Genomic DNA, 23,366 nt, shown 5'->3' with positions numbered 1-23,366 from the left:
ACGTTGCCAGGGTCAAACCTCATGATCGTATAGTACATACCTGCATTGCATAGGACCCTGGATGATCATTTCCCCTGTGGTTGAAGACCCCCTGCGTCCTGTTTTATCTACTGGACCAATATTCTTCCTTTGAGCCCATTTCCCCTAGGATATAATCCTCATGGATCTATTTCTCCCATGTGCCTATATTACCACTACCCTGCCGACAAACCAACCCTTCCCATCCTCCATGCTTACCCATCCACCAACCAGCCCTACCCATCCATCTACCAACCCACCCACTTTCCCACATACCCCGCCTACTCAGTCACCTACACTCACCCTCCTATCCTGCCCATCCACTCATCCAATCACACTGTCCCACCACACCCACCCAACCTTGCCCACCAACCCCACACACCCGGCCCCACGCCAATCCATCCAATCAATTCTGCCCAGCCCACCCGATTTACCCGGCCCACCCTACCAATCTATCCAAGCATTCGACCCGCTGTAGCTAATATTGTTATGGGCTAAGTCTACTTAGACTTAGGTTACGGGTGGAGAAGTAAAAAAAATCTAGGGTAATGAGCCGCCATGTTTCCACCATGTTGGCAATTATTATTTTCTAGTTAGCTCTAACTTTGGCCATTAGAAGCACCACTTTTGCAAATACGATATACACATTTAAATTCGTCGTAAAAAGTTACACCTGTAAGGGCTTGTAATAAGTTCCCTGTGCATCCCTTTCGATTTCTGTAGACAGAAATCCATACATACATTGTACAGACAGACAGACAGACATTCTCTATTATATTTATACGGTTTATATGATTCGTAGTTAATATGAATTATGTTCTCTGGGCCCAACCCTTAGATTAACACATGAGTTTATGCTCGCCCTACCTGCACCGTTCGCCAAGCCTGCTCCGCTTCGACGTGCCGAAAAGCGTTGTTAGACGCAACGTAAAATGCGTAGTTCCAGCATAGACCAACAGAGGGACCCTCAAACCTACACATGAATTGCTATTCGCCCTGACTGCCCCGCTCGCCCAGTCTGCTCAACTCCGACGCTCGGAAAAGCGTTATTAGACTCACAAACATGTATTTCCAATTAGGACCAACAGAGGGACACCAAAAAAATCCACCTTTTTGCAATTCTATTAATGTTTCGGAAAATTTTGCAACTATAATATCATCATTATAATCATCATCAGCCATTGCAAGGCCACTGATGAGCAAAGGCCTCCCCAACCTTTTTCACGAATTCCTTGACAGGGCCAATGTTTGCCACGTTATACCTGCAAACTTCTCTATCTCATCTGTCCACCTCCTGTCTGGGCTTTTTCTGAAACGCACACAGTCCCTTGGAGTCCAGTCAGTAAGTTTCTTGCTCCATCGGTTATTCCATATTCTTGCTATATGACCTACCCACTTCCATTTTTGCTCTTTTAAAACTTCTATAATGTGTCTGGCTTTTGTCTACTTTCTCACTCAAGTTGATCTTTCCTGTCTTTTAAAGATATTCTCAACACTGACCTTAACATTGCTCTTTGTGAAAGGATTAGTTGATTTCAATCAATTAGGTCAGTTTCTAGGTCTCACAACCGTACGTCATAGGTGAGACCATACATTCATCATATAATTTTCGTTTCATGCATATTGGAAAGCTATTTTTCAAGGGGTCTCTGTGTTTACCGGAAGGTTTCCATCCAGTAGTAATGCTTCTTTTTATTTCACTATCATGGTCTTTCTTTACTTCTAGTAATTGCCCAAGAATTTCTTCGCATATTCTGACGACGCTCTTTAGTGTATTTGGATTAAATATGATTTTAGCTTTACTCCAGTTCATCTTTAGGCGTACTTTAAGACTTTGTTTATTTAGGTCATTTAACATTTTTTGCAATGTCTCTCTTTTTTCTGAGATTAGGGCAATGTAATCTGCAAATCTTAAATGGTTTAGATTTTCCCCATCTATGTTTATCCCTTTGTTCTCCCAGTCAAGTTTTCTTAAAATACTTTCTAGGGATGTTGTAAATAAACTTAGTGAAACTGTATCTCCTTGGCTCAAACCCTTCTCAATCTTAATTTCTTCTGTGTCTTCATGTGCTTTAACTGTAGCAGCTCCCCCACAATGTATGTTTTCAAGCAGTTTTTTCAATGTTTTCAGTTACTTTCTGTTCCCACAATGAATTTATAATTTCTATGTGCTCCACTGAGTCGAATGCCTTTTCGTAATAAACAAAACCTAAACAGAGAAGTTAGTTTATTATATTCAGTAGCTTTCTCAATTGCTGATTCAATGTGTGTAGATGATCAGTAATCGAATCCCCCCCCCCCCCCGCTCAGAATCCTGCCTGTTCACGAGGTTGGTTTTCTTCCAGATTTGTTGTTATTTTGATCGTAAGGACTTTAATGAAAAGTTTGTAAATAACTGGTAATAAGCTACTGGGCCGATTGTTACTAAGATCTTTTGAGTTGCTTTTCTTGTAAAACAAAATAACTATATTGCATCACACCACGTTAGGGGAATTTTTTTCTCTTATAAACTGAATACATAAGTGGCAGAGCCTGTTTTGTACTTCTACTCCTGCACCAGACAGTAAATTTGCTACTATTCCATCTTCTCCTGGGGCCTTTCCTTTTTTCATACATTTAAGAGAAATACTTACTTAGTCTTGCGTTACCTCAGGTATTTCACGTGCGTCGAGTGATAAGTTAGCTATTGGAACTGTTGTCTTTGATGCATACAGTTCTTTGCAAAATTCTTCAGCTCTTTTCTCTATCCTATTTCTGCATTAATGACTTCACCTTTTTTTTTTTTTTTTTTTTTTTTTCAGTGATATAGTTTGTTGTTTTTCTAGTGCCGTTTTACTTTGGATCAGACATTTTCCCTTTTTATTTATTTATTTATTTTTTCTGATCCATGTTTCTCTTTCTTTTTTCTTCTCACTGCCTCTTGTCCATAAACTTATTTAATTCTGCTCTTTCTACTTCATCGTTGTTTTTACTTTTACCTCCTTCCTTCTTTTCATGAACTCGAAGATCATTTTTTGAATATTTGTTGGCTTTGGTTGCATTAGCTTTCCCTACTACCTCCGCTGATTCTCTCATCGCTTTTGTTAGTCTATCATTCAACTTATCAATGTCACACTTAGCATTACTTAGAGCCTGAAATCTGTTCGTTATTTCGTTTTTGACCAACATGGAGAAACTCATGCAGTAACTCTTGATATTTCTAAAGCTTTCGACAGAGTGTGGCACGATTCCCTGTTATCCAAACTCCCTTGCTATGGACTAACGTCTTTTGTTCCTCCTCGTTCCTCATATCTCAGGACAGATTAATAAGAGCAGATGTAAATTATGTATATTCCAATTGCCACTCAATGAACGCCGGCGTGCCACAAGGATCAGTTCTGGCGCCAATCCTATTTTTAGTTCATTTTAATGATCTGTTATCTGCCACCCGCTATCACATCCATTCATATGCAGATGAGCCGACACTTCACAGCTCATTCACACTCAAACACCCTTTCATAAAGAGTAATATCTCTAACACTCAACTCAGTGCAGCCATCTTCATAAATCGACTTATCTAAGATCACTGACTAGGGACAAAAGAACCTTGCCTCACTTAATGATAGTAAAACCAAATATATACAGTGAGCAACAGTAGTCGTGTCGCGGTTTTGTCCGAAGATTAAATGTAACTCGTGAAACATTATGAACCGTCCGTATCACAGACGGTGGAATGTACCAGACGTTTAGCCCGTTAGCTTATGTTTTCACCAAATTTCACGACACGATTATTGTTGCTTACTGTACAGTTTACTTACAGACATATATTGCCAGATTCCTATATTACCTTCAATGATACTAGTTTTCCCATCTCCAAAAGTCTTGAAATTCTCGGTGCTTCACTTAACACTTCCCTCAGCTGGACCTCTCATGTCAGATCACTTGCTAAAACCTCCCCAAAGAAACTTGGATTTTTGTACAGAGTCTGTAACTTCTTCACTGATGAGCAGTTACCTATAATTTGTAAGAGTCATGTGCACTCTCAGTTAGAATATTGCTCACCCTTGTCGAATGGATATGTAGAAGTTGCAGTAAAACAACTAGACAAAGCTCAGAACAAAGCTGTTGTTATTATTAATAACCTTATTCTTACAAATAAATTACCTCCCCTACAAGTAAGAAGAAATGTTGCCTCCCATGCATTATTATACAGATACTTTTATGACAAATGCTCAGACGAAGTTGCGCCCATTGTGCCACCTCTCCATGCCTTCCCCTGTGCTACATGGGCATGTGGTAGTGCTCATGCCTGGAATATCACACTGCCTTATTGCAGAACTTCTATCAGAATTCTTTTATTCCCCGAACTGCATCTCTCTGGAACTCGCTTCCCTGGAGCTGTTTCCCCCCAAACCTCAACCTACAGCTGTTTAAGTCCAACTGTTACAGATTTTTTATGAATGAAGGACGTAAGTAATCTGGTTTACGGATTATTTTTTTATTCATTCGTTTTTCCTTCCTCTGTTCTGTTATTATTAAAAAAGAAATGAAATGCTGCTTTGTTTTCGTTTATTTTTATTGGGCATATATATTTTTTTATTTTTAATCCGCTTCTTTCTTTGCCCTCTGAAATTGAATCTGGCAGTACAACCCACCATTCTATGGTCACTTCCTACATTTACTTTCTTGATAACTGCGAAATTTATGATCGTGTTATTCTTATCTGCTTTCATAAAGTCGATTTCACTCTTTGTTTCTCCATTTGGACTTCCCCAGGTTCATTTTCTTCCTGTTGTCTTGTGAAATACTGTGTTTATTAGTCCCATGTTATACATTTCAGCAAAATTTACTACCATTTTGCTCTGTCATTCCTTTCTCCGTCTCCGAATTTTCCCATACATGCTTCTTCATTTCTCGATTTGCTAACTTTTGCATCGACATATTCCTTGAGTATAGTATATCTGGTATTTTATTCATCCATAATCCGGGAGTTGTCATCATGGAGTGTTTTTGCTTCTTCAGCTGAGCTCTGAGAAGTCGGTGCATATACTTGTATTACACTCAGGGTGTATCTTTTGCCAAGTCGAATTACAATCCATGCTACACTGTTGAATTTAACAATGTCCTCTGTCAGATTTCTATTATTCAGAAATCCTACACCACTATCTCTTTCACTTTGCTTTCCTCTGTAGTAAAATAGGTGGTTGCCGTCTTGGAGCTGAATTAATTTTTCTTCTTTTCTGTGGATCTCACTCAGCGCTTCAATATCCAAATTAATGTTTTCTAATTCAGTCATTAACGTACCAAGTTTCTGATCTTCTGCTCGGCTTCTTACACTGTACGTGTAGTTCTTCATGGATTTCAGCTTGTTAAATGTCCCGGTCTCTGATATGTGGAGACAGTCTCTACTCACTTTCGGTGGCACACTACCCTTAAGCATAGCAGGCAGTGCGGTTGGACCTCTAATAGACGATGAACCAACAGGAACGCCCATATAATCATTAACAGCAGAATTCATGTTTGGTTGGAAGGATTATGGCAAATAATCTCATCTCTCTGCCACATAATTTCTGGTAAGATGTAGGTAGTACATAGTAATGTACACACCTTGATTCGCCGTAAAAAGTTACGCCCATTGGAATTGTTTAAGAATTTCATATGAATCCCCCTGGACTTCCACGGAGGACGGACAGACAGGCAATGTTATATATATATATATAATATATATATATATATATATATATATATATATATATATATATATATATATATATATATATATAAAATGTGTGTGTGTGTGTGTGTGTGTGTGTTTTGCCGTGTACCCTTTTTACGATAAGGGCTAAGGTTTTGCCACTGGGTAGAGGACTTTGGTTTTGGAGAGTGTAGCACTTTATGACCGGATGCCCTTCGTGATACCAGTGACCCTTGGGTGAACTCGAACCTCCGACTCTTCGGTCAGAGCGCTCTAACCCAGTGAACCACGGCTGCTAAAACCACCTAGGTTGCAGGAGAGCGCAACCAGCCAGTGTAGGCAAGCCCTTGTTTTTCACGGTCATTTTTAGAACAACTGTAATTTTTAGATGTGATTAGCCTGCACACGGCAGCGTAGTTAGCATCAATACAAAATAGTTAGACGTATTCTATCACTATCACATGCTTTAGAATTTATCGCCAACAGACAGGGATTTGTCCATACCTTCGGGTTCTGTTTTAATTATACGGCCCTGAAGCTGTACATTCATTTTTATCTTGAGCCACTCAAAAGTACAAACAGCAGATGGCATACAAACGAATAACAGTGTGTTGCCTGTGCCTGAATCAGATCCTATTACGTCCATTGCAGAACCGAACTTATTTTTTTCCGAAGGTAGAGTGATACTGCACTTAGAATTAACCCTTCCACATGTTGGCAGTGTGAGAATGGAAAGGGTGTCTGTAATGAGTGATGGACGCAAAAGTTGAGCTGCTGTAAAAGCTTTGTCTATGTGTCCTGGAGTTTGTGAACGAGTATGTCTTTAGCAGAACCGGCAGGGTGTGACCATAATTATGCAAACATATGAAGGGACATACTACCATCTCCCACTTTAAATATCAGCCATGTGCCATGTATGGCAGTAAATTGGTATGGAGGCAAATTGGTATGTGACCACAAAACAAAGTGACGTGTGTTGATGATGGACATGTACAGCATTAAGTCTGACAAGGCCCTGCTCCCGTGTTTACCGGGCTGTGGCGGGAGAGGATGTTTGTGCCATCCACTTTTCTCAGTCACGTTTCTTGTATCCTGGTGCACAAGCTTAACCCTTTTATTCCGAAGATGTAATTTTTAAAAATCCCGGTTCCTGCCAGATGATGGTATTAGGCAATATACATCTATACCTGTATATGCATATACTCTCTCTCTCTCTCTCTCTCTCTCTCTCTCTATATATATATATATATATATATATATATATATATATATATATATATATATATATATATATATATGAGATTAGAAAACAGGGAGATTAGAAAGTATATTTATGAAGTCCTTTAGTTGTAAAGCGCCTTTTTGTTATATTCCTGATAGCTACCACATGACTCTTATCAACTTAAGCGACACTTCTCATCATGAAATGGCAAAAGGCTGAAAACATACTAATGTGTCTTTTTAACTTCTTACAGTCTGACATACTGCAGTAGATTTATGTTTAATATTTCCCAGTAACCCATTCAATCTGATGGCCCCTCTTAATAATTTACTGTCATTGACATCAAACGATTATGTCCTCTTTATGTAAGACCTGTCTATGAGACTTAATTAATCCGTGCAACATTACGTTTGATATGACACCCACCCATAGGAAAACAGCCAATATCTACAGTCGCAAAGAACTGAAGGAAATAATTCGTGGCAGGCGCACAATTCAGTCAATTACAACTTGTTACACGTCTTAATTGATGTTTCTTTGTTACAGATACAAGTTTAAAAAAACAATCACACACACACACACACACACACACACACACACACACACACACACACACACACACACACACACACACACACACACACACACAGAGCAAGGATGCGTGAATCTCCAAGGAAATGCCCAGCAATATTTTTTCATGTGCATACCATTTAGCACCAATGGGGATAATTATTAGAGACCAAAACACACCTTCACAAAATTTTACTCGACATAAAATTGAAACTGGTCCATCTGGGATCCAGTTTCAACCATTCTGCCAAGTTTCATGCAAATCCTTCCTCCATTTCTGGCTGCACTACACACACGGACACACACACACATGCTCAGGATTATACAAGACAGAAACAGATACAGTGCAAAATCAAATTACTTCAGTAGATGCCTTCACAAACAATATAATATAGGATGGAAAGTTCAAACACATGATACGTACACACACTGCCAAGAAAAAAACACTGAAATACAACACCACACACCAATCCATCTTTAGTGCACTAGCGGCTAAAATGGAGGCTACACCACTTACCAGCATGGACAAATACAATACTAAAAGAAAAAAAAAAAGAAAAAAGAATAGCTGTTCATTCTCGATCCAAAATTTGATATCCGCCTCCCCTCTCTCTCTCTCTCTCTCTCTCTCTCTCTCTCTCTCTCCCCCCCTCTCTATGTATGTATGTATGTATGTATATGTATATATACCTAGGAGTTCTAGATAGGAGCCATGTACTGATATCACTACGCCATGTCGTGCTAAAAGCTGTCACTTGAAATTTGTGAAGAACCAGGTAAGTTCATTATGGGAGATATGTTTCAACCCGAACCCATGTGATGACATGTATCAGGGTCATTTGGATTTTTGTCTAGCATTACACAACTTGGCAAGTGACATAGACGTTTTAATATATCGTAGTCAGTAAATGCACCTTCCTATATTTTGAAGAAAAACTCATTTCGCCTGTGTACATATGTGGAAAGTTTTTAACGCTCTAGCCGGGACTGGAATCCGAGACTCCTTGATAGGTTCATTCCTGTATTTATAGGATGCACAACAACTTTTCACACCAACCACACACACACAAAATAGTATCAGTACACACTGACAATCTTCGATATCATTTTGAAACACTTCATTGCACTCACAGAGTCAGCAACAACTCGCATCAACACCATGCGTAGCCAGTGTCTGGAAGCAAACCAGAGTTTTCACCTTATTCAAACTTATTAAGAAAAACAAAAATAAGCTGCAGTGGCTTCCTTCTGTTGACAATTCGTATTTACAAACTAAATATCTCAATCGATAGTTACAGAAAGGCAAATCATACACCTTGCAAACTCATTCATCCCAATTACCAACAGGCAACATTGTTATCGACCCCATCACTCTACAGCAACTCTGTCCACAGCCTTCGCAGCAAACTGTTGATGTTGTGAAAAAATAAATTACATAATGAAGAACACAAGCAGCAGTGAGTATTTTTAAAGTCCTTGGTGTTGTTATTAGCTTCCCTTTAACTAACAAAATGATGAACGCAAGCATGCAAGAAAAAAATGATAAATAAATAAATAAAATGCAAAAATCTTTATGAAACAGCAAGATATATAAAACGTTAGTGCATAGATAATTTAGAAGTAAACTTGGTATGGCTCATACCCAACTCCAGGACGTGGGTATAAGTCATGAAGGAGTGTAGACTATTATTGTCAAGTCACCGTGTGTGTGTGTGTGTGTGTGTGTGTGTGTGTGTGTGTGTGTGTGTGTGTGTGTGTGTGTGTGTGTGTGTGTGTGTGTGTGTGTGTGTGTGTGTGTGTGTGTGTGTGTGTGTGTGTGTGTGTGTGTGTGTGTGTGTGTGTGTGTATCCCGCTGACACTTCCCACCTGCACCCTCACATCTAGTTACAGGGGGTTGAGGGTGGGGATGGAGGACTTAAAGTTGTTGGATCACCAAGCAAGTTTATTAATCACCTCAATACTTCGTGGAATACAGCTTACAGTAAACATGGCAAACGCACTCCATACGAAAATATGTATTTTTTTTTTCTATTGCAAGACAAGAGAGACCCCTTTTGAGAGACCCCTTCAGGACAAGGAGTCCATTTAGATGGTGTGAGAAAATCAATTGTAAACAGACTACAATGTTTAAAAAAAAAAAAAAAACGCAGCATGTTGAGTAACAAACAACGTTTTGAGTAGTTAACCAGAATATAGCGGTGTTCTTCTGTGATAATGAAACTTCACAGATATTTTTATTTCACTGACTAGGAAGGGAGTTGGTGGGAAAAAATATCTTGGGCAAAATCATCATTATCCAACTGACTGGAGATTTCAGCTGTGGGTCACCCTGAAGTAATCCTTTAAGGCATCTCAAGCACTTCTCTCTTTCATCATCACTCATTTCCATTTTTGACACTGCATCGTCTTTTATGCACAGTTGTTGACTTAATACACGGGTTTTATTCGCCTCTGTGCAGCGTACAACTCTCATGTGTGGGGAGGTTCCCCACATACAGCTCTTCTTAATAGGGTGGAGTCAAAGGCTTTTAGTCTCATTAACTCTCCTCCTCTTACTGGCTCCGTTCAACCTCTGTCCCTTCGCCGCACTGTTGCCTCTTTATCTCTTTTCAGTCGCTACATCCATGGCCACTGCTCCTCTGAACTGTCTGATTGCATCCCTCTACCTCTACGACGGTTGCGTAGCACCCGTCTAGCAACAAACTCTCATCCCTTTTCTGTCCCAGAAAACTGTCCCCATCTGTCCTTATTTCCTACTCCCTATGATCTCCAGTCTTTCAAACGCAGTGTGTCCAGGCATCTCGAAATGAGTGGATCTTGAATTGGCACGTTACAGTGAATATTCAGCTAATGTATCTCAGTTAACATGCCCGGTTGCCCCACTGCACAAGAATTTCAATAAACCAACGAAATATTATTCATTCTATGACTTGCTCTTCCCCGAAAGCTGTTTATTTACACATTCACTCATGTATCGGCATCCGAAATAAAACGTCTGACCGTTCCGAATCACCTGAAGGACGCAGTGGGTTATGCAGTAAAGGCACTATATTAGTTTTCATTCCTGCCGACGTCACTAGACCCATGCTCTAACAATAATACTGTTATATTCTGCTAAGGATCCCTACCGAGCCAGAAATGATATATAATTAGTAACTACAGTAAGCTAGGTCGGCGTTAATTTAAGTGCTGGATCCATCTAGACAGTAACTTGCAGGCCAGTAAGGCAGGAACGGCGTCCATAACCTCCACCACTGCTGGCCCACTTTTTATGAAGCCAATTGTATATACTGCCAATTTCTTTATATTTACTACTCATTTGTCCCTTTTGGCCACTTTCAATCTTTCCAAGCTAGAACAAGCTGCACAAAGACTACTTCTGACTTCGCTTCGGAGAGATACGATGTTCTTGGTTTCGATGAAAAATACCTCTCCGGATTCGTTATTTTTTGGCCAAAAAAATAAATAAATAAAATAATAATAATAATAATAATAATACGCGCAGCTTGGCTTCACCGACAACGGCTTTGAATCCGAAGCGTCACTTTGGACGACAAAGAAAGCTCGTTAATAGTGAAGGTTTTACGAGTATACTGCGTAAAAAATAAAAAAAATTCCATATTGAACTGAGGTCTTCAAAAACTTCCTTTAACTGACCATGGATAACCAGACAGGCACAAATATACGAGTAAGTATACTGTAAATGTTATTTTTGTTTTTGCTACCAATATGCTTATTATTACATAATTATTCAGTCATGGAAACTCTTAAGGTGCTCGCTGCCAGCCAAGACAATGTACATGAGGGGAAACCCAACTATGGAGGTGTGTAGGCGTGGCTCAGACCCTCCCAGCGTTTATGATTTGTCTTAGACCGAGCTTACTTGGTCGCATCCAGTGAAGCCTAAACATTACTGATTTTTTCAGTGACAAGCTTTTGACACATGCGCATTTTAGACGTAGGTGGCTGCGACTAAGGGCTTTCTCGGAGCGTATATTGCGTTAACACACTTCATCTAGGCCAAAGATCATGCTATCCCCTCCATCAGTAACGAAAATTGTCCCATTCAGGCCCGTGTTTCCGTGGAGTTAGAAGGCACTTTAGCATCGACATCCCAATGTACTTTTGTGTACAGCATGTTCATACTGGTTTTATATTATTTATGCAGTAAGTATATTAAAATCGTTCTTGTTGTTGAATAACCTCTGCCTTTTTGGTTGAGCCGAACCGTCTGCCGCAGGCAAGCAATCTTTCTTACGGGGCCATCCCATGCAGTGAACCTATGTTCCACTGTGGCAGACAGCTACATCGAGGAGTGAGAAAAAGTGTCTCGGTTTGGTTCCTGGATGAACGTCGCATATGCTACTCCACCCAGTTAGCAGGGTGGAGAGAAACATCATAGCAGGCTCCGTATCAGCCCGTTCTTTAGTTATATGGTTACTACCCAGTGTTGTAAATGGACTCCTGAATTACAGGAAACACATAGGCTTGTCAAACAGTGTAGAGTCACTTGAATTAGGAAGAAGAGCAATAAAAAGTAAAAATAGTATGCGATAAAATAGGAAGAGAGGGGGCAGACACACACAAAAAAAAGAATGATACAGGTGAAGGACGAAGTGGGCAGCACATAGGCTTGTCAAACAGTGTAGAGTCACTTGAATTAGGAAGAAGAGCAATAAAAAGTAAAAGGAAGTATACGATAAAATAGGAAGAGAGGGGAGAGACACAATAAAAAGAATGATACAGGTGAAGAACGAAGTGGGCAGCACTACATCAGGTGAGTGAATGTAGGGCTCCCCCACATGATAATCGTACCACTAATATTAAAAACATATAAGTAATAAGCAACAGAATATCAAGGTTTAAATGTGCGACATAATCAGTAATGGAGGAGTTACTAGGAAATCTGAACCCAGCATTAAATGCCATGTCTTCCCACTGGGAAACGCTATATTTACTTCAGTGTGATTGCTTAAACTATAACTACAGTCTGCCCCCGGATACATAAAAAAAATCAAAACTTTAGATGCTTTCAGGCACACAGTCAAGAGTCCCTTTTCAAGTTTGAGTTGCTGAAGTAGATTCAGACTCACTTGTGTTTAACTGATTAGTGTATCATGATATTTTGCCTTTGACACACATTATAGACCTCTACCATAGAGATCATAACCTACATTTAACCTGTTCTACAGTATCAGTGAAAGTTACCTACTTAGACACATTCGAACAAACCCACTACAACACTTACGGTTTTATAAGCATTTCCCCCCTTACAAACGTCCCTGCACGATTCTTCAGTGGCCAGTATAGGCAAAGATCAATTCTGGCTATCAATCTCCCTCACTGAAGTAGCTAAAACTCAGAATGGAGAATTTATTGTTCTGGTAGAGTCAGTAGAGACTTCACGCAGTGTTCATTTTCTTTTTCTTTCATTAGTGTATGTATCCGATTATCATGAACATACACAACTCTAACATTGTCAACAGGAGTCATTGTCACGGTGATGGCTTTCCCATTTTACTGTTGCTTTGCCTAGACATTTTATTTATATTAATAAACTTTTCTTCCCGACACACAGTTTTTATTATATTTTCTTTATTTTCTTAAAAAAAAAAAAAATGATTACCCATATCTAGACAAGTATCTCTAGAATGTGTGGAAGATGCCAAACACCGCATTACTACAGGCGTTTCCCATCGTAACCTGACCAAGATAAATGATCGTTATCTGTATTGTAATAATTTAATCGACACTTGTTTTTTCCACTCCTGTAGATAACATATGTTCATTCATGGTAAGTTAACCATTTCATCATTTCTGATCAATAGTCAAAGCGGTTGGATTAAGTACGTTCGGATACGCACTTGGCGACGGTCACACACACACACACACACACACACACACACACACTTAGATACATGCAGGGAGAGAGAGAGAGAGAGAGAGAGAGAGAGAGAGAGAGAGAGAGAGAGATTCTGCGCTTGTCAGTCAATGGAACGACACATATCGCATAGTATCTCAGGAGCGCATATGTAAATCGATAAAAATGTGCGGATGGTTATGCTTGTTAAGTGGAGTCAGGGTGCTGAAGCCATGAGTGGTGTGTGAAAGACTGTGCGGAGCATATCACAGGCATGACACTTCACCCATTCTTGTGATTTTTCTTTGTATTTCTAGATCCTGTCTCACCGCATCCCTATGGTGGGAATTAACGTCTGGATGATAATGTCTGTGCTGTACCCATGTGTCTGTCTAATATATTTGATATTATTAGCATGTGTTATCCTGGGGATACAGACATCGTTATCGTTTATCTTATCTATTATCCATATTCAGACCCAGGATTTAAGCGTGATACGAGTCTAGCCGTTACCCTTTGAAGATATAGCAACAAAGGATATTTCATTTCAGATATTATTAACAAGTAAAAAGATAACCTTAGTAATATTTACTGGGCATAGCCAAGTATTAAGATGTGATTCCCCACGGGTATTTCTGTTGTCGACCCACCTTGTGTGTTTACATTTCTCGAATGGCAGGGACATAAAATCCAGATTCATGTACTTACCTACTTGTCTTTCTAAATGGTGCCGTACACTGCATCCTATTGAGTGACATTCAGGAAATGACCACTATGCGTTACTCTGTTTACTCCATTATCCAGAGGACGTTATCTTTATTTATTCTTGCTAGTCCAAGACAGTTTTATTCATGCTAAAAAGTTCAGTCGCTTTTGAAAAGCCCCTTGTGGACTATATCTAACCCTTACAGTTCGAGAAGTCTTTTCTAAGCTCATCAAAATCGTCATGTGATTACATGAGTGAAATATGAATTTCGTACTGTGGCTAAAGTGATTAAGAGTGGCATGAGTATTTATAGATAAAAAAATAATATTAACCCCTTCAATCAGAGGAATATTTTTATTATATTACACTCCTGCTATTCAGACAATATTCGTTTATTTCTGGATTGCCGTCTCGAGCTGAAGGCATTGTTTATAGCACAAAACCTTTCACAACAAGACATCCCCATTTAGCTTATCAAAGCTGTATGGTAGAAGTAATAAAAAGAATATTACGTCATAAGTTTTAAATAATTAAAATAATTCTCTCTCAACTCTCAAAAACTGAATAAAATCATCTGATGAGGGCCTAATAAATAAATATAAATATAAATTTCCATCTATCTATCTATCTATCTATCTATCTATCTATCTATCTATCTATCTATATATATATATATATATATATATATATATATATATATATATATATATATATATATATATATATATATATATATATATATATATATATATATATATATATATATATATATATATATATATTGGCGTGAAGTGATAAAAAGAAAAAAATCCCTCTCTCCTCAGATGAAGTGGGTGGGCCTATTGCTGCTGGGGTTGGTCGTCCACCTAGCCACCCCCGGCCCACTGCCACAGGACGACTACGGCTACGACTACTACGACTACAACTACAACTACAACGAAAACCCCGAACCAGAACCGAAACCAGAACCCGAGATAGCTGAGCCGGAGGAGGTGCCTGCCGTAGTGTTGCCAGAGTTGCTAGTGCCGAAAGAGTCAGAGGCGTCAGATGAAACAGTGCCAGAAGGACCCGTGGATGTGGCACCTGTCTTGGCAGTGTCGGAGGATGGACTGACACACAAGGCTTCGGAAGCGGCGGTGACGGAGACCTCCTCTGAACAACCGGAGACAATTGTAACTACTCGTAAACCCGCACCCATCTCTAGTGAGTAAAATGTCAATTTTGTTTACACGTAGTTGTTATCATTATTCAAATATTATCCTCAAGGACGTCTTTTTAGTTTATTCTTGTCACTACCTAGCGACTTTATTTAATTAAGGAAAGCACTCTAGTAGAGACAGTGACAATTAAGTGACAATTAAGGCTATATATGACTTCTTCGTTTTATAATCTCACCTGACTATATGAATATTGTTGGGAGGAAATGGTTATTATGTAAGAAAAAGTCACTCTATGAACTGTTAATCATAGATACATGATTTTTTTCTAGCAGATAACTTTATAATGAAGACAGATGTTAAGCTAGATGGCGTCATAAAAACTTTTTCATTTCATAACGATACACTAGAAGGTAAACAGTAAAGTTCGAAACCAAGTAATATGAACATCAAGCCTCAAAAACCTTTTTAAAATTTGTAATACATTCATGAAAGTTTGAATAAAATGTAAAACAATATATATATATATATATATATATATATAGAGAGAGAGAGAGAGAGAGAGAGAGAGAGAGAGAGATTTATATATAGATAGATAGATATAGATATAGACATATATAGACACAGTATATTGATATATATTGATATAAACAAATTCACGAATAAGGTAAAAAATAAAAGCCTTCGTAGTGAATGCATCCATTGCAGACTGCCAGCTATAGCTACATCCCTTTCTGAAATCTAACCAATTCACTCTGATGACCTACCTTTCATTTTAATCAGACAACCGTCAGACTACCTGAGTCAGCCTTGGAATGACCTCTAGTACTGAAAAAGTTAATGGAGACCATATAATAACGTCGCCAATTTGAAAAGCCTGTGTTAAGCTAAATGAAACTGTCAGGAGATGGCAAGACTAGCATACAAAAGACGTCTTCAGACTAAATGGCTTACATTATAAGTACCATGACATGAGCTGTTTTCCTCAGCCATCAAAAAGTCTCATTACATCATGTTCTGGTTTTCGAATTCAGTTATTTTATATATCACAGATACTTTAGTTAATCAACTATCGTGTGAACAGTGTTATACATTGTTTTCTTAACTGATTCCTTGATGTTCTTAGAGCAATATTGTGTTTTGTCATTTAATTTCACTGTGAATAATGACATCTACTATTTTGTTATTTAATTTCAGAGTTAAGAATAACATATATTTTGTTTCCTTTAAATGTAATCAATGACATCAATTATTCTGTATATAGCGTGAAATATACTATACATGAATATTGCTTAAGCTGCCGGTACAGACTGTGATTTTGGTCCCCCACAATGTGACGCCATCTCTAAACTGCTGAAAATCATCTGTCGGTAATAAGAATTTCTCTAGCAAGACGTCATTGTACCCTTAAGAATAATGGAGACTGTTTTTGACCCATTCCATACAAGAGGTGAACCTTAAGTCGAGTAAAATCAGCTGGTGGTATCATGAGAAAAAAAAAAAGAAGAAGAAGAAGACCGTAGTACTAAAGGGTAAATTCTTTCAGCACGATTACTTTTTTATAAATTTCGTCCTTGCTCCTGCCATTCATTTTAATTTAACTTAAGAAAAACACTTTGCTGGGAAAGAGTTCAAGTCTCCAATTGTAAGTTCAGCACGATGATGTCTTCATCTCCCCCCTCCCCCCGCCCTTTTCTTGGTACTGCCAGATGATATTATCCATTTAGGAGATACTCCCAGAACTGTTGGGGTTAAGACGTACTATGAGCATTATCTCTTGATCTCCCTTTATCCTAACTATTTTTCTGTTTACAGTACTATGCAATTGATTTTTTCTGTTTTTGCTTTAAGCTTAATTTTCCACCCACAATATTTCCATTCAGCCTTTATCCTCATCTGCTTATTTCTCTTCAGTTCTAACTATGGTTTAATATATTTTGGAATCTGATTGTAACATTAAATATTAGGATTTTAAGGAGAACAATTTTTAGTTAATGCAATACAACTTATCCCATGTATACACTCTAGAGATGCCTGTTGTAATTCAAAAGCAAACTGTAACACTGGAAACTTTATGTAGTTTTGGATTAAACTCACTGTACTTTTACTCATCGAAAGTAAAAGTACTTGTAACGGGAAACTCAATATCAATAATGTGTCTGGCATCAAGTGCAGGCTACACAAAACTACTCAGTCTGTGCTTCGATACTGACTGAATATTGCAATGGTTGGAAAACAGATACCAAAGCATGTCTCTGGAGTGGTGCACCGTACTCCAGGGATATCCAGCGGTTAGAACGATGAATATGATTCTGCCACTATACTCCATTCTCTCCAGCTTTGCTTGAAATAATTTTCGCCATGGTGATTTATTTTCCTTCTGATTCTTGTTGCTCTTCAGGTAAGTCCCATTCTCGCATTTCATACGAAATCCACAACCATACTGAAATAGCTGCCTGCTGATGTTTACTGTACGAGTATACAGCATATATGGTATCTGTAGCGCTTCCACCTGCCAATTCCTACATGCAAGAATTCCTCTCCAGCTTTGCTTCACGCCAGCAGCTTATGAAAATCTAAAATGGACTAAACTAGGTGCACCGACCAGGTGATGCTTCGTCGGACCCACAGTCTCCAGAGGGAACCACGAGCTCGCCTGAAGATATTTTTGGTGCTATATCAGCTGGAAGTGTTGAAGTTAAGCCCACTGGAGATACTGGTACTGAATCTGGTATCGAAATGGAAAATTCAATACCGACTCCAGTCTCAAGTGAGGGCGGAGAGAGCCAAGAGCTCCCTGCTTTGCCTCCACTCAAGCCAATAATTTTAGGCGTTCCATTCGTTCCTGGTGGGGGTGATTCCGACCAAGCATCCTCACACATCAATGGGTCTGCAGCACTACAAACACCTGCTTATCCTGGGTCGGATTTGAACAGTGAGTGCACAAGGAACCCTCTTTCGTACACGTACTAAGGCAAATACATATATGTCAGTGTAATGTTCTACAAGACATTTGAATTTGTTTAGAGGCTGTTAGCTTCAGAATGCTGTTTTTCTGCAATAAACTTTCAATAACGGTCGTAGTACTTAGAGGAATAATCATAATGCTCAAATGATGCCAACGAATGCTGTCAACAAATCAGATTTTACCCATGGCAGATGACTATTCCGTATATTGCTGGGCTAATTCTGTTTGTTTCATCTTGTTTTGCTCTGACCATACTTTAACTTTACCTACACAGATTTTCCAAAAGCGCTCTTGTGTCGAAAGCAAAATTCATATGAGACTAATTTGTTTAAACAGTGCATCTCTGTACCTGGAGATAACAAATGACGTTCGGTTATAAGTGATAACATTACCAACACGGAAAATACTTGACGAAACAAAATCTCTAGTGTTTAATATGGAACAGAACAAGGCATAAATTTAAACCAAACATTTAATACCACCGAGTATTATATGTTATAAACACTGGTAAAAAGAATATTAATAAATTGGGCTTATACTGCAGCTTGAGTAAGCGTTATGTGTTGTAGATTTATTAAGATCAAATCATATAACAGTGACTATTAGTACAGGTAAACGTGTGAGTACAAAGCTATCTTCATTTATTATGTTTACGGAAAAAAAAATGCTACGAACATGGTACAAGAGAATGTGTATACCCAATAAAAAGTGACTAGATTAATGAACAGTGGGTAAAAAGTTAGACCAGAGCACGGAGAAGGCAAAAGATGGTTATGAAAGAAAAATTACTTCAGACTTCTTTTACAGTAGGAAACCAGTTTTGAAGGAAGTGCAACACTGTAGGAAAAAAAACTTGGAAAAATGATGAACTAAGAGATAAATACGAGAGAATGGTAGCAAGTGGAAATGAAATAAGGAAGAAGTAAAAAAAAATGACCTGGAAATTCAATACCATAATTATTGTAACTGGGACTTGGCTGGGTGGTGCACAAGAATGAAATATGCTGATCAAGTCTACAGTACGTAATTGGCAGCGAGAATAATGCTGAGAAGAGGGTGAAGACTTGGAAGTAATTAGGTGCTGGGGAGTTGTATACAAAGATTATTCGCTGGGATGAAAAATGTGTCATTAAGTGCAAGAAAGCTTGGGTGTGTGGATGTTTACCAATGGAGTGGAAGAGGGTTGTGATTGTGCCTTTGTGAGTATGTGTTGTAGAGGTGATCGAAGTGAGTGCTGAGAGTTGTAGGAAAACTATACGGAAAAATAATCATAGAGGACGTAGAAAATGTCAGAATGCCTGGTGAGTGACGAACAGGTGATTTTAGGAGTGGTACAGGATTTGTGGATCAGGTATATGCAGTAAAGACAGATTTTGAAACAGTCATGTGAGAAGAAATGTAAGGTACTTAAAGCATTTATTAATTTGGGTGAAAGCATACGATAAAGTACAGAGAAAGGGGTTATAGAGGGTCTTATGCATGATGTATATGGAAAGCTTTTCAATACTGTTTTTTTTTTTCTTATGTTGGCAGTGAAGCATGTGTAAGAGCAGGTGGATAAGTACGTGAACTTTCGATGTACGAGAAAGTGTTGGCGAGAGACAAGTAGTATAATATTGTCAGGGTTGTTCAAAATATGACATAAGTATTGATAGGCTTACGCGAGTTTAAAACTCGTGCTATGGAGAGAGGGATGGAGATGATAATGAATGGTGTAAGGGTGGAATATCTTAAATCTGTTGTATGCACATGATATTGTATTGCTTCTCAGTCGTGGACAGAGCTTTTGCAGACCTGTACAGAGTTATGTGGATGTATGTGAATGTCGTGTTTGAAAGTAAATGTTGGTAAAAGTAAAGTAATTTGTGGTGAGAGAGAGAATGAGACTTGGTAAAATGTGTTGACGTAATGGAGAGACTTGGATTGGTGTGGAAGGTTAAATACAATCGCCATCACATACAGGTGTTGGATATCAGCGTGTTGGATATCAGCCGTGATACTAGCACACTTATTTATACCTCATGTCAACTGTGACAGAAAAAAAAAATGTAGTGATAAAAATACAGCAGCCATGAGGCGTAAGAAAATACGATGGTGCCACATAAGACCCCCAAAGCGACACACCTGTAGAACATGTAAGTAATGGTGAGTGTACTTTGGTGCTGTAATTTAGGAAAAGAGTGGTAAATGTGCAAGGAAGTGGAATTTAGAGTGGCACAGGAAAGGAAGACGGATGATGCTGTGAGAGCCATGATACCAAGCAGAGTTTGAGTGTGAAGGCTGCAAGAAGACTGCATGGTGCTCTAGTGCCAACATTTGGGAGTGAGTAGTCGGTTTGATGTGAGGTTAAAAAAAGTCACGGGTAAGAAAAATGGAAATCGATTTACTGAGGATGTGTATGGATTGCACTGCCAAATTAAAAAATAATGTGATCTGAGAAAGATATGGAGTAGAGATGTGTGTTGATAACAGGACTGAAGAGAGTGTCATAATGGAGAGAATGGAGAGAATACTCATAGGGTGGTACATGTGAGTGAATATGAAGGTGGAAGGTAGTGTGGTAGATAAAGGTGGGTGGTCATGGTAAATAAGTGTGTAGGAAAGGCGTGGAAGTTGACAACGATAGAGAGCTGAAAGGAGATAGAGTTTTAGGTTGGTTTATGTAGAGAGGAATACATGACAAGGGTTTGGCGATTCTTTTTTTTTTTTTTTTTTTTTTTGACAATTGGAGGATCGATTGTCTGTCAGATAATATGAAGCTCATCCATTATCAAACAAAAAATATATATATATATATATATATATATATATATATATATATATATATATATATATATATATATATATATATATGCAGATGGTTAGGCTTGTGAAGGAAAGCTAAGATTCCTGGGTCTTGAATGGTGATAAAATGAGTGTGTGAACTAATTCACTGGTCATGTTTTTAATAGTTCTTCCTCAATCTTTGTTTTCACCCTCCATGGTTCTGGGACCCAACATCACCAAATCTTTAGGCAAATGAGATCAGGATGAAGACGACGACAGTGATGATAAATCGATGGGGTGATGGAGAAAAATATGGATGAATTATGTATAGCGATGCACATGGCCAGGGTAGCATTTTTTTTTTTTTAATCTTTGCCTGAGAATTGCAGCTAATAAATTTAGAGGATTTGAATGTCGACATAAAAGGATGTGTGTGTCATTTTACCTGCGCTCTGTTTGTACAAGTACTTTGGTGCTTTCTTGTTCCTGTTTCTGTGTTAAGTGATAATGATGATGATGAATCGTTCATCTGTATATGGATGTTGATTAACTCATGATTTCTTTTTATCGGTTTTAAAGAAATTAGGAAAATTATTACGAGAGAGGGCGAAGCCCTGGCGAGTCTCTCATCAACTAGTGGCATTTTCTTACATATGAGCGGCCCAATCCGGACTGGCCCAACCCTGCCCGGCCCGACTGTAACGCTTTTCAGAAACTTATATCCCAGCAAACAGGGCCGATCACTGCGTGGTTTGCACAATAAAATAACCAAATTCTTTAAAGTTTATTTTTGACGGGTTTCATCACACCCAGGTGCTGCACGTGGCACGTGACACTTGCTAAGTGCAGCATGTCAAAAATCTACAAAAAAGGGCCACAGGACAGACAGTTTGTCGAAAATGCATGAAACTTAGTAGGCAGGTAGTCATCAACGTAGGCCTACTATAGGCATCTTCTGGGTGTAAGGCGACATTTCAGTGCATTCGGATTTAATGGTCTAGATCGTACCTCGCCGACAAAGGCGTTTTACTGCTTTATAATGAAATAAGAATATATACAGTATCTTTCTATACAAAACCAATAAAAATGAAATCAATAGCTGCACGCTGCTCACCTTCATTTGAATATTTATGCAGCGATTTTTACCAGCTACTTTTTTTTTTTTTTTTTTTTTAACGTATGGAAGCGAGGCGTGGACCTTGCAAGAGGGGAACAAGTCAAGAGTGAGAGCAGTGGAAATGAGTTACTTGAGAGGAGCATGTGGAGTGACGTGGAGGGACAGGTTGACGAATGAAGAAGTGAAGGAACGTTGTGGGGTGGATGTGGATGTGGTTGAGAAGATTAGAAATACACTGAAGTGGTTTGGACATGTGGAGAGAATGAAGAATGAAAGACTGACTAAGAGGGTGTATGTAGGTGAGGTGGAGGGAGGGAGAGGGAGGGGTAGACCGAGGATGAGGTGGAGGGATGGAGTTGAGAGGTATTTGAGGGAGGGGGGGTGAGTTGGGGAGAGGGTAGTCAAATGGTGGGTGACAGAGCGACATGGAGGCGTTTTGTCTGCGGCCACCCTTTGCGGGATTAGGGCGTCGGGCTATAGATAGATAGATAGATATGTAGATTTTTATCATTATCATCAACCTCATCTTGTAAATGTGAAATTTTGATACAAGCAGCTACAGTTTATGAAAGGAAAGGCATTACTTCTTGAACCTTTGGCATCATCGGGCATAGTTAACTGCACCCTGTTGTACCCACAGGGAATCTGCAATTAGGCATCGAAAGGCACTCCATACTCGTTCGTCTGATTTGTAGTTATTTTTATTTCTAGCATTCCTGAGTCTATGCCATTCTGTTCTACATATGTTCAGCCAGGATCGATAACACATACTTATTTGTCAAAGTCATCGAAGTATTGTACATACAACCTTACCAGCCATCCATTACAAAACCAAATCCATAGTTCACTCCTTTCAACGGTGAAGTTTTCATGCAGTCATTCATTCTACTATGTCCACCTTCATCATTCTACCTGCTAACCTTGTCTCCATGACGGCACAGAAAACTGCAGGGATCCCCCAGACGGTGGCTTCTGTCGTGGTTACTTCCCCATGTTCTACTTCGACCCTGCTTCATCGACGTGTCGGCCCTTCGTGTATGGTGGGTGTGAAGGCACTGGTAACGTGTACAAGACATCTCAAGACTGCTACTCCAATTGCTACCCAGCCGGGCTAAAGGGTGAGGAATTAGGTGGACGAGTGAGAAGGAGGGTAAATAATAATGTACTTTAGTATAGGACAGTGGTGCTGGAGAAAGACACTTTCATACTGTGACACTATATAACTGGCTACCCTGCTAAAGAACCGTCAACTCAACTCCCATTCATATTTCTCGAAAGGAGGACGGTGGACTACATAAGAGGGTTAAT

At 39.0% G+C, this 23,366-nt stretch overlaps 1 protein-coding gene across 1 annotated transcript in view; it reads left to right on the top strand.

Annotated features, from left to right (window-relative positions):
• Positions 1 to 14,874: 14,874 nt before the first annotated feature.
• Positions 14,875 to 23,366, top strand: part of axo (axotactin) — a 106,029-nt gene continuing 97,537 nt past the window's right edge. Inside the window, 3 exon segments of the mRNA XM_080265183.1 lie at positions 14,875 to 15,253; positions 17,816 to 18,142; positions 23,000 to 23,188. Coding sequence (XP_080121309.1) covers positions 14,875 to 15,253; positions 17,816 to 18,142; positions 23,000 to 23,188 — 895 coding nt within the window.

This window comes from Coenobita brevimanus, chromosome 14 (genome assembly GCF_032717465.1).
Source record: "Coenobita brevimanus isolate Jiangsu-jjx chromosome 14, ASM3271746v2, whole genome shotgun sequence".
Lineage (NCBI taxonomy): Eukaryota > Metazoa > Arthropoda > Malacostraca > Decapoda > Coenobitidae > Coenobita > Coenobita brevimanus.
The sequence above is the reverse complement of the archived record's forward strand: the minus strand, read 5'-3'. Positions and strand labels throughout refer to the sequence as shown.